Raw genomic sequence first — 27,417 nt, 5'->3', positions numbered from 1 at the left:
TAGTAACACCAGGACCTCATTAAAGCCAGCCTGCACTGGGTGGGCTCAGCGCCTAAGGACCCTTCTTTGCCCAACCAGAAAATGGAGATAATTAACTAGATTATTTCAGTCTCCTTGTTCCAGCCGCTTTATAGTAATGATAATAATAATGATAATAGCTAAGTTATAGAGTGCTTCCCTAAACCCTTTACTTATAATGCCAGGAGGAAGAGTATTTGACAAATGAACAGGCCCAGAGCAGTTAAGTCACTTACTCAAAGTCACACAGCCAGTAAGTACAGCAGAGCCAACTCTGATCATTTGGCTTTAGGGTTCCAGATATTAACCCCTACTACTACAATTTTGCTTTGTTTTAATAGGTTCAGGAAGAAAATCTTTTATAATGGGTTCATTGCCTCACATCTTCACTATAACCATGCAGCCCTGTCGCGGCGATTTATTTATATAATTTTCTCCTTGGGCGCCTCAAGTTGCCAGGCAAGATGATTTTCCAGATCTTCTCAAATCTCTGGACATCTGAAGAAGGTGGCACAGGGTGTGGCAAGGGGGACGGCCGCATTATCCTTCTGAAGCACTAACTCCCAAGAATCACTTCCGCAGCACGGGAGACGTCAGGGGACGCTCCCACCTGTGGAATGGGGTCCGAGGAACGGTCTCTCTTAAGTCTCCCCCTAGCCCGCCCCCAGCCATCAGCACCTTGGTGGCGTTGGCTCTCCCAGCATCCCGGCTCAAATTCTAGGGGATCCCAGTCTCCCACGCGCTCTCCTGACAGCACGCAGCCTTAATTCGGAGGGGTCGGGAGGGAGGGAAGGTGAGCCTCGGACCCCTGGGGCGTGAGGCCGCGAGGGTCGCTGGCGGCGTGGAGGGGATCGCGCGGAGCTCGGAGGGGCGCGGGGCGCGGAGGGGGCGCTGGGCGGGCGCACCGCTCCCATGGCGGCTGTCAGGGGCCGCACGGCTTCCCCTGAAGATGCAGCGCAGCATATTTTGCACATGAGTTCAGAGGAAGAGGAAGTGTAGCCGGCGGACGCGCGGCGGCGGCGGGGGCGCGTCGGGGCTGGAGCCGGAGCGCGCCGGGCGCAGGGCGCAGCGAGCGAGAGCGCGGCGGCCGCGGGCTCCGCCGAGGGACAGACGCGCCGATCGCCGGAGGGACAGACACCCGGACACGCCGCGCCGCCCCCCACCCCGCCTCCACCCCCCGGCGCCCACGTCCTCCCCGCGCCGCCTGCTCTGCATGGCACAAACTTTCCTCCCGGGACAGAACACGCTGTCTCAGGGAGCCCGCGCCCGCGCCTTCTCCTCCGCAGGTCCCTAACGGTAGGTAGGGGCGCGACAGAGTTCGTGGTGTCGGCGGGCACAGGCCTCTGCACTTGGCCCTGCAGACCGGGTCCCCCGCGGGCAGGGTGAGCCCCGCGTGGCGCCTCCCTGCAGGTTGCTCTGCGCCGAGGGTCCGGAGCTTCCAGAAGAGCCCACCCCGGCCCGGGCAGGAGGGGACAGGGGCCGGCCGATAGGAAGCCGGGGTCTTGGGCCAACTTTTTTTGCGGGGGAGGTAGGGGGGGGTAGTCATCCCTGGCACGTTGTTGGGAGAGGCACTCCAGAGCAGCCTGTTGGTGATCATGGGCTCTGCAGGCTCCGGGACGCCCGGGAAGGACGCGGAGGGGGATCTCTGAGGCTACAGGTGGGTCCAGGACACACTGCTGCAGGGGGTCATCCGCGAAGGTCCAGCAGGAGCTGGCCGCGGAGTGCAGGTTTCACCGGGGGCGCGCGGCTGGGCTGGGCTGGGTCGGGGTGGAGGTGGCGCCCCGCCGTCCCCAGGCATGTGCCCTCGGAGGTGGCTTTGCTCTGGGGCAGAGGCGCTGGGTGGGCGGGTGGGAGCGAGCCTGCCGCGCGCTCAGGGGAAGCGCCGCAGCCACTGGAGGCACGGGTACTCGGGGCGCGGAGGGTCCCCAGCTCTGAAAAACCGGGATCTCCTCGAGGGATTTTCTTGCCTTGTCCTTACGCACTTTCTGAGGCTCAGGGGACGCCGGAATGGGTATGGGTCTGGGCGCGGAGGAGGTGGCGTGTGTTTCAGGAAGCCGGGTTGTGGCATGCGCACCCGGTACTGGGCCAGGGCTGGTGCCCTTCACCTCGGGTACCGCTGTCTTTGGCAGCGAGAGCCGCGTGGAGGCCAAGGTTCTAGACCCAGGCGCTCTCCCTGCTGCCTGTCTGTTGCTCGCCCTCAGACGCCCTGTGAGGTTGTGGGTAGTCCCCAAGAACGCAGGGTGGTGTCAGCGAGTTTTTTTGGGTGCTTAAAAACAAACAAAGAGTATTTTTTTAAAAAAAGTCTGGCACAGATTTCTATCTGTGAGTGGCCCGCCCCAGTTTCCAGCAACTGCCCCTCTTGCAGTTGGTACAGCTGTTTTCAGATGCTGGACTCGCAGTCACCCTAGGCGTCTTCCAACCCCTGCCATCGTGTGTCATCTCAGGATAAGCAAGGCCTTACCAGGAAGGAAGCAGGGTGTAATGTGAGCGACCTCTGGGCCTGTGGGTAGGGCCACTATGCTCCCACGTGCCCCCGGCTGCGGGGATTCCTAACTTGTACCTCTGAACAGCTGAATTCCCAAGAAGTTCAGGTGATCCTAGATGTCACCAAACCCCACAGAAGGGTTAAGCAACAAGCTGTTTGGGACTCTTTGGTGCGTGTGTGCTAATCTCAGTGAAATCACTTTAACCTCAGACTGAGCTCTGCATCCTCTTTTGCCTTCAGTGGGGTTTCTGGCCGGCCTGAATAAGTCAAGCCCAAGAGCTCAGACGTCATTCTCTGGCTGCATTTGTATAAGTCACTGGATTGGTTTTTCTTTGTTTGCATTTTGGCTGCACGGACATGGGGCAAATGGAAGTGGAGTGCTGTGCAGTCAGCTAATAGATTTGGTGCAGGAATTGAAAGAATAAATTGGGAATACAAGTCTGTGAGTTCTTTTTCTCCCTCTTGAGCAGGAATTTTTGGCTTCCATTCAAATAATTGCTTTGTCTGTAGGGAAACAGGCAGAAAATCTTTGGCATGAGTGATGTGAGTTCCTGTAAAGCTGCTTGTGTTCTTCCAGTCTTCACTTTTCAGCAGAATTGAAATTATGTGATCCCATGGCTTGGTGGTCATGGGTGCCTCGCCAAATTTCTAACTTGGTGGATTAAGGAGAGAGAGGACACTGTGACTCTACCCCCTCCATCTCATTTTTTAAGATATACAAACGTTGCAAGAATAGTGACCACCTAAATACACACACCTGGAGTCTGTAATTAACATTTTGTTTTATTGGCTTTATTACACATCTGTCCATCCATCCATTCATCCCTCTATCCATCCATCCATAAGCCCAGATAATTGTTTTATGCATTTTGAAGTAAATTGCAGACATTGGCACAGGTTGCTCCTAAACATTTCAGCATAGATTTTATTATTTAGAGTTCAATATATGTTCATGGTTTTCTTGAGGTGAAATTTACATACATAGTGAAATGCACAAATCTAGAGATTTGCATAATGTTTTGACAGATGCATGCACCTGTGTAACCCTAGTCCCTATCAAGACAGTGAATATTACTATCACCCCAGAAGATGGCATAGCACCTCCCCATTCTCAGTGAATCCCTGCCCCCACCTCCCAGTGGCAACAACTGCCCTGTTTCTCATCATAGGGTAGTTTAGCCTGTCTGTGAACTTCATGTAAGTGGAACTCAACAGTATTGTGTAAAGCTTTTTTCACTCAGCATGTTTTTGAGGTTCGTCCATGTTTTATTAGTAATGTGGTCTTTTTTATTGCTGAGTCATATTCCCGGATTTGTCTATTCCACAGTTTGTTTAGGACATCTTTTGTTGAAGGGCACATGGGTTATACCCCCCTCCTTTTTTTTTGGTTATAAACAAAGCTGCTGTGAACATTTGTGTATGAGTCTTCCTAGGGTCATATGTTCTCATTTCTCGTGGGTAAATACCTCTCTGTGAGTTGCTGGGTCATAGAGGTGGCTTATGTGAAACTGGTAAGAAAACTGTCAGACCTTTTCCCAACATGGGAAAGTGCCATTTTACACTCCTGCCGGCAAAGAATACAAGTAGGAGATCCCAGATATAACACCCTGTCGTTTCTCTCTCAAAGTCCAGAGTATGGTTTGACTAGTGTTCTTCTGGGGCCAGAGAGACCCAGACACTGGGACCACCTGAAACAGTCTGGAGCATGTTATTTTTGTAGGTGGAGGGGAGGTAGGAAATCCCTGAGCCTGCCAGTAAATGGGTTTAAACTTAAATTATTGTAGGCGATCAGATGAATATTTTCTTTTTAGATATCTCCAGAGAAGGGAATTCCATAGGGGAATGTACCCTCAGTTATGAAAGAAGATTGAGCACTTTCTTTCTTTTTTTTTTTTTTTCACTATTTTTTTATTTCAGCATATTATGGGGGTACAAATTTTAAGGTTTCAAATAATGCCCTTTCCCCTCTGAGCACTTTCTATATAAAGAAAAATAACCCCCCAACCCCACAGAAGTCCACTAAACTTCTGCTTAGAAACTCCTGGGAGATTTCTGGCCTCTTGGTCTGGTTGATGTGAACTTGGTGGGGATAACCCTTGGACTTCACTGGCTTGAGCAGCTGGCTGTTGAAACGGGCTGTGTTTGCTTTGTGAGGCAGGTCAGTCTGGCTTTTTGAAGACTCAAAGAAGGCTCTCCTGCAAAAGTGATTTGGCCTGTTAGTGAGAAACAGGGCCTGCCACTACTACCTCTCTTACTGTCCTGGCTGAGTAGTCCCTCCCTAAGGGGCCAGCAGCAGAACCTTATCTTGGCTGGTCCAGAAAACAGGAAGTGCGCCTTTCTGCCTAAGTGGGACCCCAGGATGACATTTTTGCATCTCATCAATGTGTCCCAGTGCTTATCGTGCTTTGCAGGGGTCAGATGGCAGGTGGTGCAGAGTCCTGAGACATTGATTGCACTGTTTGGGTTTTGTTCCCTCATCCTCCAGAGCCTAGTACAGTGCCAGCCACTAGGTAAGGGCACAGTAAACACTGGCTGAATGACTTTTGTGACTTGTGCTACCCATCTTGGTTATTGCCTCTCTGGAGCTGGACAGAGGGTGACAAGATATTAGGGCTCCAAGATGTATTTTATTGGAGGCCACTTTACCATAGCCTGGGAAAGACATTCAAAGTATTTGTGCCCTACGTGGGCATGGTGACGCATGCCTGAAGTCCCAGCTACTTGGGAGGCTGAGGCAGAAGGATCGCTTGAGTCTGGGAGTTTGAGGTTGCTGTGAGCTAGGCAGACGCCATGGCACTCTAGCCAGGGCAAGAGAGTGAGACTCTGTCTCAAAAAAAAAAAAAAAAAAAAATAGTATTTGGGCCTAGGAAAACTTTGTTGACTGTAAACGTTCATTGTATTAGCACCGTTCTTTTTTATTGCAGATTTTAATATTGTTATTAACAAAAATACTAATAATTATAGCTACCACTTGCTTAGTGCTTACTCTTTGCAAGGCACCATTGGGCACTTTATACTGAGAGTACTAATATTATCTGCGCTTTAGCCTTGAAGAAACTGAAGCTTAGTGAGGTTAACTTACTCCGATTTCACATTTTCATGTTTCCAAGGACCTTAAGGGGAGAGACTGTGACATTCTTGTTCAGCAAATGCAGAATCCACCTACAAGCACAGATTTCCAAATACACAAAGCCATAGTATAGCAGAAATGGGAACTGGATAGTCAGGACAAAGTTATAGGAAATGCCACACTGGAATAATTTTCTTTAGTTTTTAGAGATTTTTTTTGTTTTTGTTTTAAGCTTGCTGAATTTGGTACAGGCAGGGACCTGTACTAATTTTGGTGATAATTTAAAATATTGTTGGTTGATTAGGATTATAATTTTATTGAAGGAACAGAAAGCTGTTGCCAGCTGTTTGGTTTGAGTGTCTGTAGCTGAGCTGTCCAATACAGTAGTTGCTAGCTACATGTGGCTATTAACATTTAAATGTAAATGAAATAAAATTAAAAATTCAGTTCCTCAGTCTTATGGCCACATTTCAAGTGGTCCATGGTTAGTGGCTCCTGAATTGGATAGCACAGATAGAGTATTTCTTTCACTGCTGAGCGTTCTGTTTGATAGTGCTACTCTAAATAAGCATTTCCTTTTTTCCCTTCAGTTTAAGAATTGGTAACAGACTTGGCTAAGGCTTAGGCTATTTTGCACTGACAAAGAGATAAATTTAGCCAGACGTTTCTTTTATGTTTACCTTTTAAAGGTTTGTGTGTGTGTGTGTGTGTGTGTGTGTGTGCGCACGCGTGTGTGTGTGATCCTTCCATCCACATCAATTTTTGACATGAATTGGAGTTTCCCTTTTCTCCTTGGCCCCCAAAGGGGCTTTTGTTATTATCATTGCATATTTTATCAAGATGCTTTCTCATAAAAGGTCTGTGTAGCCGGCAAGCGATAGCCGCTGCTTGAGCCCTGCTAATTCCTTGCTCTCCAAATAAGAATTTGGTTCAGCTTTTAAATATGCATTTGTGTGACTTACTCCCTACCTGGACTGAATTCAGGAAGAAAAATCGCTCTCAGTGGGTCAGAACCAAAGAGCTGGAAAATCAGGTCACATTCTGCAGTGATGGCTACCTGCCAAGACCGAGATGGAGGAGACACCATTTAGGGTACTTGAAGGCTCTCTTTGGGATTTTCCTGGGTTTGACCTGCCTCTGGGGGGGGGGGGAGGCAGTGATGGCAAGGGCTGGCCACTTCTGTGTCCCGGTTACACAGGACAGTGGAGGGATGGTACCTCGGGTCTGCCTCTTCTGTGGTGTACACTGCTGCAGAATCAGGTTCAAAGGAAGGAGGGGAGCCAATCCTCCAGGCTCAGTGGGCAGGGAGGCCGGCCAGAGGTGGAAAATCAACAGAAGCTATGCTTTGTTGTTTGTTTGAGGCCGACCCACTCTTTACGCTACTTTATGATCCTGTATTGGGGGTTTCCACACTCTTTCAGCCAGGAAGCCAGGTGCACCCACTGACAGCTTTCTTTGGCTTTTGCATCTGAAATGTTATTTTGTTGTTCCATAGGCATACCCCCTTGAGGGTCAGAATTTTTTCTTTACAGAGGATTATCAGCTTCTATGCTTGTGTGCGTGTGTTTATGTGTTTTAATACTCTCTACTTTGCATTTCACCCTTCATCCCGAGGAATCCTTCAAGTTGTATGGAGTAGCCCTCTCAACTTCCTCAGATTTGGGGAAACTATTGTAATAGATCTTATTCATAAAGTTGGATAAGAAAAGATTTGGTTGGCTGGGTGCTGTGGCTCACGCCTGTAATCCTAGCACTCTGGGAGGCTGAGGCGGGAGGATCGCTTGAGCTCAAGAGTTTGAGACCAGCCTGAACAACCCTGAGCAAGAGCAAGACATCATCTATACAAAAAATAGAAAAATTATCCTGGCGTGGTGGTTCACACCTGTAGTCCCAGTTACTTGGGAGGCTAAGGCTTGATCGCTTGAGCCCAGGAGTTTGAGGTTGCAGTGAGCTATGATGATGCCACGGCACTCTAGCCTGGGCTATACAGTGAGACTCTGTCTCAAAAAGAAAAAGAAAAAAAAAAGAAAGGAAAAGATTTGGTTAATCACAGACTTTGGTTAATAGAACATGTCCATATCATGTACTACCAAATTTTGGAAACATATATATAAGAAATAAGAGTGTTCATTTAGAGACAGACTGTTCATTTAATTTAGAGAGGTCTTTGGGAATAATCTAGTATCTTGTGACACCCTGTGAGCACCCTTTTCAGTGTGGTGTAATGATGACTCTAGGCCAGAGCAGGTAAAAAGAAATCCTTATAGTGGATAACAAGTAATATTAATAGAGTGCTAAAATAGTTAGCATTTATACTCTTCTTTCTATGTGCCTGAGCTCTTCTAAGCCCTGTTAAATATTAAATTTTTATTTATATTATTTATTAATATTTATTTAATATAAATATTATAAATATAATATAAATATTATAAATATTTTATTTTATATTATAAATATATTGTAAATAATATTTATATATTATTTTTATATATAAATTATATATATTATTTATACATAATATATAAATATCATTTATATATTATATAAATATTATTTATATATATTATTTATAAATAATAATATAAATATTTATATTATTATTTATAAATAATATAAATAATATTTATATTATTATTTATAAATAATATAAATAATATTTATATTATTATTTAACAAATAGTATTATTTATTAAATATTTAATAAATAATATTAAATGTTAAATATTAAATGTTAAATAAGTAAAATATTAAATGTTAAATAAACTCACCCTACCTTATTTAACCCTCACTTATGGGTAGATGCTGTAGCTGTTCCCATTTTACAGATTAGAACACTGAGGTTAAATGGCTTCCTTGAGGTCACATAGCTAGGAGTAGGGGCACCAGAATTTGGACCTAGTTAGTCTTGTCCCAGAGCTTGTGAACTCAACCCGTGTGCTGTACTGTTAAGAAAGTGAACTTGAGAGCCCCAGGGGAATATTCCAAAGGCCGTTTTCCATCCTTTATGGGATAAGTGCCTTCCCTATTCCCAAGGGGTGTTGACTGATGGGTATGTATTGTGCATCTGTTAAGGGCAGGACCTTGGGGCTGTTGGGGATGAAGCAGGTGCACTTGCTGCCTGCGAGAAATTTCTGGAGTGTGGGAGGTGAGGATTTACCAGAATCTCCAGGGCTCTCCCTTGAACTCAGACTGGTCCCTCCTGCTGCCCAGCGCACACCTCCGCTTGGACGGAGTTGACATGGCTACAGCAAACTCCTGGCTTCCGCTCGCTCCCCACCTCAGAAGACGGTGGCCCCAGCCTCCCAGTGGCTCCGGTGACCAACCCTACAGGTGGCTTGGACGCCCTCTTTTTCTCATCCCCTATTTCCAAACCATCAATACATCCCGTTTTCTACCTTCAAAAAATATCAGGGATTTGACTGCTGCGCACACCACTGCCCCCGGCTGTCTAGTCTCCCCGCTCCCACGGTTGGTCACGGCCAGAGTGATTCACGCCTCCACTCTGCCTAAAACCCTCCAGGGCAGGGGTCCCCAACCTATGGCAGTTGTATAATTATTTCATTATATATTAGAATGTAATAATAGTAGAAATAAAGTGCACAGTAAATGTAGTGTGCTTGAATCATCCTGAAACCACCACCCCCTCTTACTGGTCCGTGGAAAAATTGTCTTCCATGCAAACTGTCCCTTGTGCCAAAAAGATTAGGGACTGCTGCCAGGGGCTCCCAGTTCAGGGTAAAGCCAATGTCCTTACCAGGCCCACAGGCTCTGCCTCCCCGACCCTGTCTGACCCCATACTGGGGTCTGGCTGTCCCTCAGGTGTGCCTCCCGCTGGCCCAGCACCGGGGTTGTTTGCCTTGCCTGGCCTTGCCTGGCCCACCCTCCCCCATGCCCTCGGTCCCTCTGCTACCTTCGTCATGAGTTTGCTTATATGTCACCTTTTGGGTGAGGCCTTCCTTGATCATCCTCTCTTTAAAAACACTCCCTCCTTGCTCTGTGATTCATATCGCTCCTCCCTGTGTTATTTTACTCCAAACATTTAATTTCATATAATATTTTTATTTTCCTATTGCCCGTTTCTCTGATCCTGAAGGTAAGGTCCCTGAGGGCAGGGTTGTTCTTTTTTGTGTGTGTCTCATTTGTTTTACTTTGGTATTGCCAGCATTTAAAACAGGGCCTTTGCATAGCTAGTGCTCAACACGTATTTGTTAATGAATAAACAGCTTGGAGTGGCAGTCCCATTAGAGCCCAGCGCTGGGAAAGGGTCTGATGGTTCATTTTCTGCCTCTGCTTGGTTAGGCCATGGTGCTTAGTTTCTGGTCAAACACCAGTCTAGGTGTTGCTGTGGGAGATTGTTTAGATGTGATTAACCATTAAATCAGCAGAATTTGAGTAAAGCAGATTATTCTTCATAATGTGAGTAGGCCTCATCCATTCATTTGGAGGCCTTATGAAGAAATACTGAGGTCTTCCAAGGAAGAAGGGATTCTGACTCCAGAGTACCTTTGGATTCAAGACTGCAACATCAGCTGGGTGCGGTGGCTCATGCTTATACTCCTCGAACCCTGGGAGGCCGAGGTGGGAGGATCGCTTTAGGCTCAGGAGTTTGAGACCAGCCTGAGCAAGAGCTAGTCACCTGTCTCTACTAAAAATAGAAAAATTAGCTGGGCATGGTGGCACATGCCTGTAGTCCCAGCTACTCGGGAGGCTGAGGCAGGAGGATAGCTTGAGCCCTGGAGTTTGAGGTTGCTGTGAGGTATGATGATGCCACTGCACTGCAGACGGGGTGACAGAGTGGTGAGAGTCTGTGTTTAAAAAAAAGACTATAAGACTGTAACATCAACTCTTCCCTAGGTTTCCAGCCTTCTGTCCTGCCCTGAAGAGTTTGGACTTGTCAGCCCCCACAATTGCATGAGTCAATTTTAAGTAATAAATATCTCTGTCTCTCCCTGTCACTTCATCTATCTGTCTGTCCCCATCTGTCTGGATATACACACACATATGTACCCATCTGGTTGGTTCTATTTCTCTGGAGAACCTTGACTAACATAGAGGCTCAAGATGGGAGGGAAAGGAACGCCAGGTGGAAGTCCAGTAAAGGAGCGGTGTCTGGAGAGTTCTGAGCAGCTACAAAAGATCAAGTGGCTTAGCCTTGGCGTGACTCCGGGATCAGCAGGGAAGGGAAACAGCGGGAGCCGGACTGCAAAGAAGGGAGGGCGGGGTGAGGCAGGTGGAGATTGGGGGTGGGGTGAGATCGAGGTTGTCCAAGCTGGACAGCGGTGCGGTTATGCTTTCTGAGCCACCTGTGTAGTGCAGAATCATGAACATGGCAAAAGCTGGTGATAGGAACTTAATAGATGAGTGGAAGCCAGATGCAAGGAAGACATCGGACTGCCCAGAAAAGGCGGGTGTGTAGGAGAGTGAAGCGGAGGGCTGGAAAGCATCCGCCGTGCTGGGCAGGCCAGTGGCAGGGTGAGCGTGGGGGCAGCAGCCGGCTGACACCGGGGTTTTGAGCCTGGCTGTTAGGAGAGCGCGGCACTCCCCACAGAGACGAGACATGCGGGAGGAAGAGCAGGCTTGTTGGGCAGGTGCCACTCTTTCTTTCTCTGGGGCATGTTCTTCTGCAAGTGCTGGGAAGGTTCCAGGTGAGGATGTGGATGCGGATCCTTGGAGATATCTGCCTGGAGCTGGAGAGAAGGCAGGCTGGGGAGAGAGACGGGGAGCTTTTGCCTGGAGTGGGTTACGTTGGGGCGAGAGATGGCATGTGAATGCTAAGGGGGGACAATATCATGTACGGGACGTTTTGAGCACACGCATGGTGGTGGTTTCCAAATTCTGTGCTTAGATACCCCAGGGCGTTGCAGCAGCTTACAGGGGGGCCAAGGGATATTTTACGTGTTTGAGGGAGATGCAGCAGTTCTTGGCGTGTGTCGGATAGCACGCTGACGACTAGCTTGCGCTACTCACGATACCAACGTGAGACAGCACCTCATTCCTTTCCGTGACGTCATAGCCTTATGGAGCTGGATCTTGGCTGGTTGCTAAGAAAATCACTGTGGAACAGGAAGTGAGGGTGGTGGTGTCCAGTGTGGCTCCTAGGTTTCAGAAGGTATGTAACCATCAGATACACATGTCCCCATGAGTAAGTAATCGTGGTTAATTAAGAATAAAGAAGGCCGGGCGAGGTGGCTCTTGCCTGTAATCCTAGCACTCTGGGAGGCCGAGGCGGGCGGATTGCTCAAGGTCAGGAGTTCAAAACCAGCCTGAGCAAGAGCGAGACCCCGTCTCTACCATAAATAGAAAGAAATTAATTGGCCAACTAAAATATATAGAAAAAATTAGCTGGGCATGGTGGCGCATGCCTGTAGTCCCAGCTACTCGGGAGGCTGAGGCAGGAGGATTGCTTGAGCCCAGGAGTTTGAGGTTGCTGTGAGCTAGGCTGACGCCACGGCACTCACTCTAGCCTGGGCAACAAAGCGAGACTCTGTCTCAAAAAAAAAAAAAAAAGAATAAAGAAAAAAAATTGTTTTCAGTTTATGCATACTATTTTTTCCAAAAAGCTAGCAAATTGTTAGGCTATATACAATATTAAGTTGTTTGGACCTAACTACTTAGTAAATAGAACTAACTGTTAGGTATTCTTTTAGCCTAGGGGATAGCATGCAAAACATACCAAGAAACTAAGCACACCATGAACTGAGAGGGTCTCAGGATCTCCACCATATGTTGTTCTGGGTGTTATATGTAGATTGTAAAATAGTAAATGCAGGGATAGATGGATAGGGAGAAAAAGAAGCGTGTGGAGGCTGTGTCCAAGAAGTTTTATTAATGCAAAAATAAAAGATGTGATGCAAATAAGGTAAAATGTGAGCATTTGTTAAATCCAAGAAGTGGGTACATAGATGTCTCATTTTCTGTATGTTTCCATATGTTTGAAGTGGTTTACAATTAAAGTAATTTTAGGAAAGGCAGGCAGGAGGAGGGCTGAGGATGGAAGTTTAGGGGTGTGCCTGTGTTTGGGAGGACAGCAGAGGGGCCTGGGAAGGGGGTGTCTGAAGTAGAAAGAGATTCAAGAGATTGTGGGTGTGGAACCAAGGGAGCCCGTGGGGCTGAGTTCTGGACTGTGATTCTCAGTCCTGGACTTGAAGCTTAGGGAAGGTCCCAGGCCCCGCCGGACCCCGGCTGTTAGGCGATTGGAGAGGGTTGGGAGTGGGAAAAGACTGGGTTCGCCTTACCGAGAGCATTTATTCTCAGCCCTGGTTGCATGTTAAGTCAGCTGTGGGATTTTAAAAAATAGTGGTGCTGTGGCTCCCCGACCAGATGCCTGGGCACCAGGACTTTGCATAGCTTTCCGGATGATTCCGCCATGCAGCTAGGATTGAGAACCACTGCCGTAGCCTAGGGGTGCTCAGACTTTACTCTGAGTCAATGAATCACTTGCTGTTCAAATGTCACTTCTGCTTCAGGAGGTCTGGGGGGGTGGGGCGCCTGGGATTCTGCATTCCTAACAAGCTCCCAGATGCTGCTGACACTCTGGCCTGAGGTCCACACGTTGAGTCGCAGGTTCTGAGAGGGAGCCGTGTCTAGGGAAGGGTGGCTGCGATGGGGACAGCAGCAGAGCAGAAATGTCCCCTGGAGCAGACCCCCACGGAGCCATTGGTGGGCGGGGAAGTGGTGGGAAGCAAGTGTTTTCTTTTCGTAATGTAAACCCCACTTGTATTAGGTATGCTTTGTTGTGTAACAAATTACTCAATACCTAGAGGCTTAAAACAACAAACATGTACTACCGCACGTGGTTTCTGTGCGCCAGGAATCCAGTGGTGGCTTAGTTGGGTGGTTCTGGCTTAGGGTCTCTCATGAGGTTGCAGGCAAGATGTCAGCTGGGCTGAAGGACCCGCTTCCACCGGGTCAGGTTGGTGCTGGCTGCTGGGAGGAGGCCTTGCTTCCTGCACTGGGGACTTTTCCCCCAGGCGGATAGAGTGTCCTCTCTCACAACAGGGCAGGAGGCTGTCCCCAGAGATCTGTGAGAGCAAGGTGGAGCCCTTAATGTCTGCTATGATCTAGCCTTGGAAACCACACTCCGCCATTTCCAAAAAATCCCATTGGCCACAGGGGCCGATCCTTTTCAGCGTGGGAAGGGACCACACAAAGGCGTGAATACCAGTAGGGTCCTGGGGGCCCATCTTGGAGACTGGCTATGACACCTCTTATGAAAATAATGCATGCTCAACACAGAAAACCTGGAAATGTCACTCATAATCTTATGACCCAGAGGAAAGTTCTGTTAACGCATGGTCCCTGTCCTGCCAGTTTTTTAAAAAATGCGGATTTTATATGCAAATAAATACACAGGCACTTTTAAAAAGTGGTACTATACAATAATATTGTTTCATATAGGTAGGTGACTCTTTACTCCTGGCATTGAATCAAGGACACCTTCCACAGGTACATTTTAGTCACCCTTGGGTTTCTTAGCCTGTGTTTGCAGAATATCAAAATTTGACCCCATCTGAATAATAGTTTTCTGAATTTCGAAGTTTCTATTTATATTTCTGGATTGCCAGAGATGTCGTTACCATGTAAAACTTCTTAATTTGGATGATCAGTTTTTCCTTTGGACGACTGAAGTAATAAACATGCTTGAGTCTTCAAATATGGAATTTGAGTGTAGAAATAAAAAACGAGCTTGCCAGCTGATCCGGCATCGTCGCGTATGATTGCCCCGTCTCTGGGTGCTTGTCACGAGCTGTTGGCATTTGTTAAAATTAGCTTTACAGGCTGCCTCCGATTAGCAGCGAGTGTGGTAAATGAGGGCTCACTCTTAATGAAACTAATTTGTATTTGAAAATATAACTACATCGATTGCCCCCATTATTTAAATGTGTGCATGCCAGTTGATAGTAAAAATGAATTTTTTAAACTGAGCCTTTTATAAATTCTGGCTGAAAAATAATCTTTTAAGAAGGTGATCCTTTTGAAGTGGTTTTCCAGTGTTTCATGGGCATTTTTGGAAGCATTTCAGAAAAAAAAATTGGCAATACTTTTAAATAATAACATTTAAATAATAACATTCAACATTTAAAATGACGTAGGACGTTCATTATACCCCATTGCTGGTCAGCTTCCTCTGGAGCCAAGACTATGGTGGTGTGCTCTGTGTTTCATATAACCTCAGTTTTCCCTGAATGCCTTGTACTTTGTCCAGACTTCCAGAATAGCCAGCCCCACCACTGTACCATGTGTCTCTCTGTTCATTGCCTTTCTTCTCCTTTCACCTGTGATCTCCTTGGTGGCAGGGCCCGGCCTTCTTAGTTGTTTGTGTTTCCTAACCGAGTGCCTGACTCCAAGCAGACCTTAAGAAATGCGTGTTGAATGAATGGATGGATGAATGAATTTGGAACATAAGTTCCCTCCTCCTGGAGCTGACAACTCCTGCGTGAAGCAGAACCACCATGTACCAAAGACACATCCTACTCTAGGTTTGATTTAGAAAGAATTGATTTTTCCAAAACGTCACCATTTGAGAGATGATCTTTGCTTCTTGGTCATTTGCAGTGCCTCCTGTCCTCTTCTTGCAGTTTGGGTCTCAGAACCTCCCTCTGATGACCTTACTTTCCTCCCTAGAAAGCATCCAGTTCCTAATTGCTCTTACCAATTTCCGCTAGAGAACTGTATGTATATTTTGGCTATTTTCCCACTGATTCACCATAGGAATGTGGAAAGACTTCCTCTCTTTCCTCTATCTTTGAAGACCTCTTGGAAGGTTTTTCTTGGTGCCGTTATGCTAGTGACACCTATATACATAGTTACAGGGGTGTCTGCTGAGAAGACAAAGATAAAAAAAAAAAAGGGAAAACAAACACCTGTACAGCTGTCAATCATAGCTGATCCAACAATCAACTTACACTAGAAATAATTAACCTAGTTTACGTTACGTGTCAATGTGAGGTGACCATAGGAATTTGGAGGGGCAGAGCTACAGGAATAGGATGTAGCACAGATAGAGTACTGGGGGCGTCTCTTCAGACACAGGTCGTTTGCAGCATGTGCCTTTTACAAAAACAAACGAAAGAGGAAGAAATAGCCAAGGAATAGCACCGCTGCTCATGCTTCCGCCCTGAGCTGGTGCCCCGAGCGAGCAGGTGGAGGAGGGGCTCGTCTGCTGGTCCTTAGGAGTGTCACTGCCCGCACACCTCTCATGGTGGCAGCATCTGGCCACCCCGAGGGTGTAGACAGAAGCCCCCGCACTTACCCAGCAGCCCCACTCTTGGGTGTTTACCCTAGAGAATGAAAACGTATGTCCGCATAAACACCTCTGTGCATTGTTTGTAGCCACTTTATTCATAATCAACCTGACTGGAAACAACCCAAATGTCCCTCGAAGGGTACATGGTTGCAACAAGGCTCCTAAATGCAGGCCGTGGGTGTTTTCGGCATGCTCAGTGTGTGTTATCCATTGTGTAAACAAATCACTCCAAAACTCAGAGGCCTAGAACAACAACAGTAGTTGATTTCGCTCAGGAATCTGCGGTTTGGGCAGGGCTTGGTAGAAGCAGCTTGTCTTGGCTCCATGTGGCGTCATCAGCTTGACGGAGGCAGGGGGTCTCCTTCCAAGATGGCTGCATGGCAAGATGGCCGGCAGGTCGGTCCTGGCTGTCGGCTCCTCACCACGTGGGCCTCTCTTTGGGGCTGCTCGGGCTTCCTCATGGCATGGTGGCTGCATTCCAAGGACAGCCATCCCCAGAGTCAGGGAGTGAACGCTCCCAGTTTCTTCAGGCCTGGTCCCAGTTTCTTCGGGCCTGGGTCCAGAAGCTGGCACTGTGTCATTCCTTCATATTCTATCGATCAAGCAGCCATGGAGCCTGGATTCAGGGGAGGTGACGTGGACCCTACCTCTCATGGGAGAAGTGTCAGTGGATTTTGGAGCCACCTTTAAAAGCCATCCCACTCACCATTTATCTTCTGCCCCATTGGAGACCTTGATCCCTGAGGGAGATGTGCTCCTACGGTGACACTCCGTGAATGTCTAGGTATGGGAATGTGCAGCCACTCTGGGCATCTTCTGCCCGAATCTGGCTATACTGCTCCTAGACTCCTCCCTCTGCCTCCCCTCCACTGTCCTCAAAGGCCACCCCTCTCTTGCCTCCAGCCTCTTGCAGGATTCTAATGTGAGCATGGTTTGGGAATCTCACAGTCAAGTTTACAAAACTCTACAATAATGTGAGGTACTGTTTATTCTTCCTCCTTTTTTGTAAGCTAGATTTTTCTAATTTGTTTTGAACATAGTAGGGACTGTGATAGACAATTTTGGAATGACATTTCTCCTATCTTAATGGGTGGAGGTTGGGGGGAGAATGCAGGGAGAAATAAAAGGAATGCAGGTGCACCAGCAGGGAGCAAGGTAGGGCCCCTACACCAGAGTGAGAGGAACAGGTTCACGCTAAAGTTTTGGTGGCCAGCAACTGCTTGCTTCCTGCATCTCCTTTCCCAGAGAGAACTGTGCTTTAAAAGCAGTTGCTTAGTGAGGGTTGCAGGCACTCCAAGTAATGAGTCTCTGAAGTTGGAGACCCCCAAGGATCCACTGATACTACAGTTTAGCTGCTGGCTGGTATTGAGAAGAACTTTAAACAAATTAAATTTAACAGAGCTTAACTGAGTAAAGAATGACTTGCAAGTTGGGCAGCTCTGAGAACTGCAGCCTGCAACATGGTCAGGCAGCATTTGGGTACAGAAAATGGAAGTGAGGTACAGAGACAGCTCAATTGGCTACTCTCCACTTTTGCCTTATTTGCACATGTTCTGGGCTGCCTATAATTGCCTGAAGCTCGGGTGCTGTGATTGGCTGAGACTCAGCTATTTGATACAAAAGTTTACTCCTAAGTTAGGCTTTCAGTTAGTTTACATACTAAGTTGTGTTGCAGGACTCAAGTATGGAGGCATCCTCAGGCCAAATTTAGTTTAACATATTGTTTATCTTTTCTGTGTCTGATCACATGGATGATTTGCCCAGAGTGCCCTTATGTCTTTTGATATCAAGCACAGTGCCCTTTGGGGTGAACTTGGGCAGAGACCTCAAGTTTGGGATAGTTTATTAAAATCTTAAATTCAAAGTTGTGAATCAGAAGTTTTTCTAATACTTCTTGATATCACCCCTCCCCCCAACTTTCTCTGAGTCTTTGTTACTCATCTTGGTAACCCTCTCCTTTCTTCTGCTATCAGGAAATCTGTCCTTTATAGAAGAAATTAATTAAATTTTAATTAAAATTAAAAAGTTATAGATAAAAATTAAATCATACTAAAGTGATAGTGGCTACCAGGAGCTTGGTTCATTTTCCTTACTTGGAGATATTTGTGGTTTCAAAGGAGATTCTTAAGAAGAATAATTTTGATTTCAAAGGAATGAATTTCTAATGCTAGAATTTATATAATAGGGTAACAAAAATGAGAGGATTTTTGAGGAAGAGAATCCTTCTTGGAGGTCCCCCAAAACTCAGCCTTTCCGAGTGAGGCACATCTGCCTGAACATGTGGCACGGCATGGCATGACTACCTTCCCTTGCTTGCCAACCTGTCCACTCCTCTTCCTCGTGTTTGTTAAATCCTAGGCAGGGCCCAATAAGGAGAACATGCCCCCATCCCAACATAGAGAACAGTCCTTCCTCCTTCTCAGAGCTCTGTAGTGTACACATAAGTGACTTTATTGGAAAAGCTAACCTTAGATGAACTGCCTACTCTGAGTGTTGCTTTCAGTTTTTATTGGGAAGAATTTACACCCCCATGGGTGAATGATTTCGTGTTTTACCTTTATTCCAACTTAGCGTTATTGTTGAAGATGTTTCTGCACATCTACAGGCCACATATTTGTTTAGGTATTTTTGAACTTTTCAGTATAATGTAAATGGGAAAGCACACAAACTAATCGGCAGACAGCTCAGCGGCTCAGTGAATTGTCACAGACTGAGCACACCTGTGTAACCAGCACCCTGATCAACAAACAGCATGACTCGTACCCCGGAAGGCCCTCACACTCTCATGCAGTCACTGTTCCCCCCAGGGTAGCCAGAACTCCAGCATCTAACACCAGAGATTGGTTTTGCCTGTTTTGGAACTCTAAACTTAAGGGAATGAGAAATTAGGTACTCTTTTGTGTCTGGCTCCCCCCTTCCCCTCCCCCACTCCTTTTTTGTTTTGTTTTTTTTTTTTTTTTTGAGACAGAGTCTCACTTTGTTGCCCAGGCTAGAGTGAGTGCCATGGTGTCAGCCTAGCTCACAGCAACCTCAAACTCCTGGGCTCAAGCAATCCTCCTGCCTCAGCCTCCCGAGTAGCTGGGACTACAGGCATGTGCCACCATGCCCGGCTGACTTTTTCTATATATATTAGTTGGCCAATTAATTTCTTTCTATTTATAGTAGAGACGGGGTCTCACTCTTGTTCAGGCTGATTTTGAACTCCTGACCTTGAGCAATCCGCCCGCCTCGGCCTCCCAGAGTGCTAGGATTACAGGCGTGAGCCACTGCGCCCAGCCCCTTTTTTGGTTTTGACATTCATCCATGTTGTTATGTGTAATCCTAGTTTCTTTATTCTCATTGCTTTATAATATTTCATTGTATGAATATACCACAGTTTATTTATCTATTCTACCATAAGGCATTTGGGCAGTTTCCAAACTGCAGCTATTATGCATGGTGGGCCCATTTCTGTTGGTGTATACCCAGGGGAGGGATTTCTGGGTCAAAGGATAGGCATATATTTAGCTTTCCTACATATTGCCAATTTTCCAAAGTGGTTGTACCAGTTTACACACTCACCATCAGTGTAGGGAGGTTCATTTTTCTTCATATGCTTGCCAACACTTGGTATTATCCATTTTTAAAATGTTTTTAGCTATTCCGGCAGATGCATGGTATTATTTATCTCATTGTGGTCTTCCTTTCATTTGCCTGATGAGTAACGAAGTTGAGCTTCTTTTCAGACGTTCCTTGGCCATTTGCACATCCTCCCTTGTAAGTGCTTGTTTAGGCATTTTGCCCATTGCTATCAGGTAGTGTATCTTTTCCTTATTGATTTGCAGGAGTTCTTTGATTGTGGGCAGCAGCCCTTTGTTGAATTAATGCAGTGGCGTGCGGGAGCCAGCACACACGGGCTCTCCGGAGCTGGCTGTGGCATCCTGTCCCAGCTCTGCCTTCAGACCTCACGTTGGTAGCTTGAAACCTGTCATGGTGGGCAAGTTTACACCAAAGAAATTGGCAAACACTACAAATCAGGGCCTTTTCCCCTTTGCGGACAGCTGTTTTACCGCTCTCCTAGTACACTGCTAGGTAAATGTATTGCAAACAGCTTCTTTTAGTCCCTGGACTACCTTTTCACTTTTTAAGGTGTATTTTGACGAACAGAAGTTTTTAATATAGTCGACTCTATCAAGATTTTCTTTTGTGGTAAGAGGTTTTTGTGTTCTGTGTAAGAAATCTTTGCCTCCACCTTCATGTTTGTCCATATGGCTACATCACTTCTGAAATATTCTACTTTGCTTAGCTTTTCCCCTGCTGATGGAGCACAGCCAGGTACAGTTCTAAAGGTTGTTCACAAGGGGGAAGTAGGGGCTTGGATCCAGCTCTTGCTCCACTCAGGAAGCCATGGCTGGGACAGGACCCAGTTCCTCAGAGGAGGTGGCCTCTTTTCTGCTTCTCACAGAGGCACCCTATGGGCTAGTGGTGGCCCCGGCTCTCTGACACCTGTAACCTCACGCTACCTTACAAACCTGTACTTTCCCTTCACACGCTGTTTCCTGCCTCCCTGCCTTTGCTCTTGCTGAGCTGTCCCTCCATCTCTGCATGGTCACACGTCACATACATCTCTGGGCCCCTGCCATTTTCCCATCTTGTGTTATAACTGGAATGTCCCTCCTCTCTTACCAGGCTGAACTCCTTGAGGGCAGAGACCGAATTGCCGATGGTGCTTTGCCCACGGTGGGCGTGCGGTCAATCGCACGAACGAGTGACCTGGTGAGCCCATGAGCTCTGTAGTTCTGGTGGCAATAGCGCTCCTCTGGCCAGGGTCACTGTTCCCAGCACTTGGAATCCTCCTTGTCCATTTCTCTCCTGCTTTGCCCCAGTGGATGCCAGTCGGCTTGCTTTTTAGCAGCTAAATATGCAGCCTCTGTACCTATCAGCTGCTCTATCTGCAGAACTACAGAGTATTTTACAAGTAATCAGTTCATGCAGATTGCACATAAATCATGTCTGCTCTGGCCATTTGGACACTAATGTTCCCTTATTAAGGCATAAGTAAGCCTTCCTGTTCTCATCCATTCTTTCAGACTTTTTTTTTTTAATTACTGAAAAGTAGAGTCTGGTTGTCACTACACCACCTCCTTCCACTCCCTCGTCCCACCCCCGCATTGCCTTTTTGAGGCTCAGTTTGTTTTTCTGGAGCTTGCCAAATTGCCTTAGGAAGCTGGGTACCTTGTGAATGTATTAAGCGAAAGGAAATTCTTATCTCTGAGAGGAAGCAGTCACCGCGTTTCTGTGTGTGATATTCTTGGCTGGTTAATATTTTCGTGAAATATGTTCTGATGGCGGCACTGGTGCCCCGGGGAGGGGGGGAAGTATTGGTGGGGCTCAAAACGCAAAAGAAAAATATCTTCTGCTGAAGTTTAGGGAGTGGATAAAAAGCCATTTCATGAATGTCATTCTGTCTAAAACAGAGAACTTTCATTGTTTTTAATCCCCTGAAAGACTGGAAGCTCTGCCCACCCTAATATGCACATTATTGTAACATTTCTCCATTTTCTTTTCAAACTGTAGCTACAGCTCTTTGCTCTAATACACGTGGATTTCTGCTTCCAGTTTCTCTAGCCCTGCTATTAGCGTTCAGTCAGTTTTCATTTTGGTCTAAAATGACTCTAAGAGCATGGAAGCATACTATTATGTCCTGCTGTTTGGTCTAAAAAAGAAGAAAAGGGGGACTTTTAGACAAGGCCCATAAAAATACCACATCTACTTTTAGAGATGTTTTGTGAATATAAATTTCCTGTCTAAATAATTACTGTTGAGGGTGGAAGGGACTCTGGAGTTTAGAAATTGTAACAACAACTTATTCCATCTTAGCAACCACGGTGGAGGTGACACATCTCTTGGATTTTTACAGACAGGCTGACACCATAATGCCCCGTATTGCTTTTTAGATCCCATTTTTTAATCACGTATACCAGATTATAGTGGAACTGAGGCACTCTGAGGTATTATTTTCTTCAGATGGGGGAGGGGGGGAAGAGATATAAAACAGGTATGCTTTGGGTGTCATTTGAAAATCACAGGATGGCTGGTGATGGTGTCTTTAACAGAAAGAGAAGCCAGCCTGGGTACTGCACAGAGTCCTCTGTGTTCGGGTCATATATTAAATTATGCTCTCGATTTCATGAAGGCTGAAGTCCTTTATGTATTCTTCAGGAAAATTAAGGTGTCTTTTATATGAGGGTGTTAAAAAAGAAATCTCAGGAAAAAAAATCACACCCCCCTTTTTTCCCTTTTGCCGGCAGCTGCTGAAATGGGTTGCGGACTGAACAAGTTAGAGAAACGCGATGACAAACGGCCTGGGAATATTTATTCGACTTTGAAGAGGCCACAGGTGGAAACCAAGATGGATGTGTCCTATGAATACCGCTTCCTGGAGTTCACGACCCTGAGCGCTGGTGAGTGCCGGGGCGGGGCAGGGACTGCCGGGGCCATGGCGGAGAGCGGGGTGGGTAGGGCCTGTGGGAACCTCAAGCGGACGGCTTCCAGAAACCCAGATTTTTACGTGAAACCTCTAACTTTTTAAAAGATAGCGACCGATTAAAATTATAACAAATGGAAACCATGTATGAGCCAAGCAGTACACAGGGATAGGCTGCATTTGGCCCATGGGCCGACCAGTTTGCAGGCTGCGTTTCGTGACAAGCCCCATGGAAATGGAAGATTTGCCTTCTCTGCTCCTGGGAACCGGCCCGGCCACCCGGATTCCCCTGCCTGTCACCCGCTCTCTTGCAAGGGGGCTTGTCCCCCTGGGCTTGGCCTCACTTCTTCTGAGCCAGAGGGAGTCGGGTCACCTAGCACTACCGCCGTCCAAGGTCCGGCCCAGGGTCGACTGGCAGGGGATGGTCAACATCTAACGCAGTTGCTGAGCACCTACTGTGTGCTGAGTGTTGGGCCATTGTGGTGGAGGGTGGGGCAGGGTGGGAGGGATGTCCTGGTGGGGGAGAGAAGACTCATACACATGAAAAGGAAAAGATTTCGACAGGTTAAAATTGCCATTCGGAAGACAAGTAAAATGTATTTTTTGGAAGAGGAAGAGGGTGCTCTTCCTTTTGGGTCCCAGGAAGTTGAGAGCAAAGCTTGGGCACTGCATAACTAAGGCTCTTCAGACACTTTCTCCTTGGCCTCTGGGTATAGTTTAAGCTTCTGTGAGGAAAGAGGGGAATGAGTGGGAAAAGCCTTCGCATTGGTGGTTTGGAGTCCTGGGTCAGCTTTGGAGTAACTGGGTAAGTTAGCAAGCCTCTCAGGCCTGCAGCGTCCTCATCTGTAACAGGAACACGTGAGTGTCCACCTCATGGGGCGGTGGTGAAGGGTAGAAGATGGAACACAAGTGAAGCTCTTAGCACAGTCTCTAGCATGTGTTGGGGGCTGCTGGTGCTCTTCCTCCTCCTCCTCCTCCTCTTCCTGTTGCCGCCATCCCTGTGCTGAGGCTCCGACTGTTGCTTGAGCCCTGAGGCAGAAGGACAGCTGGGCACCTCTGCAGGGACATTCTGTGTACCCCTGCGGGTCACCAAAACCACACCTCCACCTCCTCCACATCTTCCTCCTCAGATTCCTTCTGCTACCCTGGAGTCGTGTCACTGCCGTCCTCTTAAGTGGCCGGACATCTCTGACCACGCCTTCTCCCCACCCACAGTTGCTGTTCCACCACCCACGCCTGTTAAAACCACGTCTGAAGACACTTCTAATATAGCTAGTGTAACACAAAATTATTTGGAGCATTTGGTCACCCGTTTATTTGTTCAGTGATACTTGAATGCCTGCATTGTAGGGTGATTAAGGAAAAACCAAAAGCATGTCTAGGAAAAAGGCGGGAGGGAGGGAAGTAGAACACGGCGTTAAATATTGATTGTTGGGATGCTGAGATTATGGGGGAGTTCTTTGATTTTTTTTTTTTTTTTGCATCGTGGTTATTTTCTTTTACTAGCACAAAGAGTAGTTTTGCTCATAAAAAACCTCCATGGACAGGTGCCGTCCCTGGCTCCCCTGGTGCAGTGCCGTCCCCGACCTTCGTGTTTGTGTCCCTGTTTCCCTGCGCTCCAGTCGCATCATCCGCACTGCTGTCCCGCATTGTGCTGTGCTTGCTGGAACACGTACCCATGTAAAGAGCCAGGACAGGACTGGGGAGACCCCACCCAGCCCCCCTGCCCCACCTGTGTCCTCCCACAGGTGCCACCACTCTGCTCAGAGCCCTCTGAGGCTCCCCCCACACCGTGAGTGGCACCAACTTCCTCTGCCTCATTCTCTCTCCGTTTGTCTTTGGTGTTCTGCCGCTTGCGCCTTGCTGTTTCTCAAGCCCGCAGGCCTCAGGACCTTTGCACGGAGTTCCTCTGCCTGGGAGTCCTCCCTGGCGACCCCTTGGCCTGTCTTCTTACCTCCTTCTCCTGAAACTTTCCCTGGCCACCTACTTAGCATTTCTACCTTCCCCCAGCTCCCTGATCTTTCCCTTAGTTTTCTCCAGAGCACTTCTTCCTGTGTAACATGCCATTTGTTTTGCTTCTTGCTATTTGTTTCCTTGTTCGTCTGCCTTCCTTCACTGGCAGTTAGACTCCCTGCCTACAAGTGCAGGGGTTTTCTCTGTTTCATTCTCTGCTGAACCCTCTGTGCTTAGAACAGTGCCCAACACTGTGTGCATAATCAGTACACATTCGTTGAGTGAATATGCAACATATCTTTTTGTATCGTGCTTTTTTGCGACTTAGTGAGGCATGCACCCTGCCATCCATTTGCTCTGAAAGTATGCCTTAATGACTACATATGATTTAATCACTCAGCATACCATAATTTATTTAACAGTTCCCTTTTATTGGACATTTAAGTTATTTCGGGCTTTGGGCTATTATAAATAATGTTATGATAAGCGATGGTGTGCATTAATCTTTGTGCACAATTCTGACTATTTCCTCAGGAATTATTGAGTTGAAGGATGTGAATGTCAAGGCTCTTGCTTGATGAGTTGCCAGATTGCTCTCTAGATAGGATCTGTTTGTGTAAAACACACATCTGATTATGCACAACTCTATGGCGGGTTCCCCTGGATAAATGAAGTTGAAATCCAAGCCAGTATTTTGTGGCCTCTTTCCCACTTGTCCCCTGGAGGGGGGGGGGACCCCTTCTTGCTTGTCAGGATCCCACCCACCTGGAACTGTTCCTCCTTGACAACCATCTTGTCAAAATTACTCTCTTCCGCATGCCTATAGTTTGTCAATACTGTACTTTTGACACTTTTATTGCATCATGTATTAAAACTATTTGTGTTTCCTTCAGGGCAAAACCCAAGCCTTGTTCATCTTTCTGTTTGTCTTCCCTGCCGATGCTTTCTCGCCAAGAAGAGCCTGTCTAAATAGTTGGTCCTCGTAAACCCAGAAGTAAATGTTACACACGCTGACTCCTTTCTCTGGCAGCTTTAAGTGTGTCCCAGCGGTTCTAATGAGATCATCTGTTCTTCCTCAGAAAGGAGCTAACATTTATTTGAGTGCCCACTGTGTGCCAAGTCCTGTGACAGGACATTATGTTCCCGATCTCAGGTTTTTCCTAATTTTTTTCAAGTTTATCGAAGTATAATTGAAGCACACTGCACTGTACATATTTAAAGTGTTCAAACCCACAAAACCATGGCCACATCAAGATGCAGAACATTTCCATCGCCCCAGTGTTTCTTCATGCCCCTTCTTCATTCCTGCTTTTTCCAGCCCTCCAGCCCCAGACCAACCACTGATCTGCTTTCTGTCACTGATTTTATTTCCTAGAATTTTATGTAAGTGCAGTTGTATAGTATGGACTTTTTTTAGTCTGACTTTTTTCACTCACCCAGCTTACTTATTTTGAGATTCATGTATGTTTTTTGGCTTGTTCATCCCTGTTTTAGTGCTGAGTAGTAATCCATTGTGTGAATATACCACAGTTTGTTTTTCCATTCACCTGTCAATGAATAATTTAGCTTATTTCCAGGTTTGTCTGTGACAGATTAAGTGGCTGTGTACATTTGTCTTTGGCTTCTTATGTCATTTTATCCTCACAGTGACCCATTGAGGCATATGGGTACAATTTTGCAGTGTACCCATATTTATTTCTTTTTGCAGATGAGGAAATGGATACTCAGAAAGGTTAAGTAACTTGCCCAAAGATGCAGTGCCAGGAGCAACAGGGGCAGAATGGAAACATAGGATTCTAGAATCTGGGGCCCCACAGCTCTAGTGATGCTAGACTGCAAGATGCTGGGCAAATGGACATTAATACAAATTGTGTCATCATTGTTAAGAAACTTGTGTTATCATGTAGAAGGGCATACAGATACTCCTCTTCCATAAAGTTTTAGCCATAGAAGATTTTCAAGTAGAATTTGATGTGCCTATTTTTCATAGAGAAGATGCTCATTTGGCTCCTAAGCAAATATAAGTGGGGGGAAGGGTGTTGACCCACATCTACCTGGTGGCTTAGGCAGGAAAAGCATGATGTGCACTTTTTAAAAAATAAAAGCAGGATCCTAGTTAAACACTGTTGCATATGTCCCTTGCTTAAAAGCTTGTGTCATTGTGGACAGTATTGGAACACGCAGCCTTACTTGTCGGGTTGGCAGAGGCAAAAGCAGCAGGAATCTTACAGTGAAGCACATAAGCTGCCAAAAACCTCAATTCTGGGTGATTTGATTGGGTCTTAAATTTTCAATTAACTCTGGTCACCGAGGGATGAACCTGCCCGGTGATGGGTTTTGTCGCAGACGGAGGCCCATAAAGCATCACAGTTTCTGCAGACGGTGCCTCATTATGCCTTTTATGTGTATGTTTTGCCAGCTTCTCTGTGCCGGGCCACTCCAACACCACTTGACAGCTACCTGTGTCAGCTCCGTGGAAATTGACTGTGTTTTATGCGTGTTTGGTGCCGGGGACGTTGGCACAGTGAGCAGTTGTGTAATGAGGCCAGTGCGTGGGCCTTGCTGGAACTCTCCAGTCCCGCACTGTCCAGTGCAGGAGCCACCAACCAGGTGGCTGTGTAAGTGTAATCATTAATTAGAATTTAAAAAAATTAAAAATTCAGTTCCTCTGTCACACTAGCCACATTGCAAATGCTCAGTAGCCGTTTGTGGCTGGCGGCTGTCATAGTGGACAGCGCGGATGGAGAACATTTCCATCATTGCAGAAAGTTCCGCGGGACAGTGCCGTTTTCAAGCGAGGAAAACTCGGTTCCAGGCCAGAATCTGTGTCTCTAGTTTAGAATTACATATAATTTAATACCGTGAACATTTGCCCTTGGGTTCATAGTGACCATAGGATGATGATTCATTGATTTCTTTTTTTTTTCTTATTTCAGCATATTATGGGGGTACAAATGTCAAGGTTACATATATTGCCCATGTCCTCCCTTCCCCCATTGAGTCAGAGCTTCAAGCGTGACCATCCCCCATGATTCATTGATTTCCACAAATATTTACTGAAGGTCAACCTTGGGCTAGATTCTGTGTCCTGAGGACATGTGGGTAAACCAGACAGATTTCCTAGTGGCCTTAGTCACCTCAGGCTGCCATAACAAAGGACTACGGGCTTGGTGGTTTAA

At 46.7% G+C, this 27,417-nt stretch overlaps 1 protein-coding gene across 2 annotated transcripts in view; it reads left to right on the top strand.

Annotated features, from left to right (window-relative positions):
* Positions 1-1,052: 1,052 nt before the first annotated feature.
* The window catches only part of RFTN1 (raftlin, lipid raft linker 1), a 199,097-nt gene continuing 172,732 nt past the window's right edge, over positions 1,053-27,417 (top strand). Inside the window, exons 1-2 of one of the 2 annotated variants that reach the window (XM_012766959.3) lie at positions 1,053-1,314; positions 22,110-22,262. In XM_012766959.3, coding sequence (XP_012622413.2) covers positions 22,118-22,262 — 145 coding nt within the window. In that variant the 5' untranslated portion in view covers positions 1,053-1,314; positions 22,110-22,117. Of the gene's footprint in view, positions 1,315-1,539; positions 1,676-22,109; positions 22,263-27,417 lie in introns of those variants that run through there. The other variant, XM_012766960.3, reaches the window with a different exon arrangement.

The sequence above is a fragment of the Microcebus murinus genome, chromosome 1, assembly GCF_040939455.1.
Source record: "Microcebus murinus isolate Inina chromosome 1, M.murinus_Inina_mat1.0, whole genome shotgun sequence".
In the NCBI taxonomy this organism is placed as follows: domain Eukaryota; kingdom Metazoa; phylum Chordata; class Mammalia; order Primates; family Cheirogaleidae; genus Microcebus; species Microcebus murinus.
Note: the sequence above shows the minus strand (reverse complement) of the source record. Positions and strands in the feature narration are given on the sequence as shown.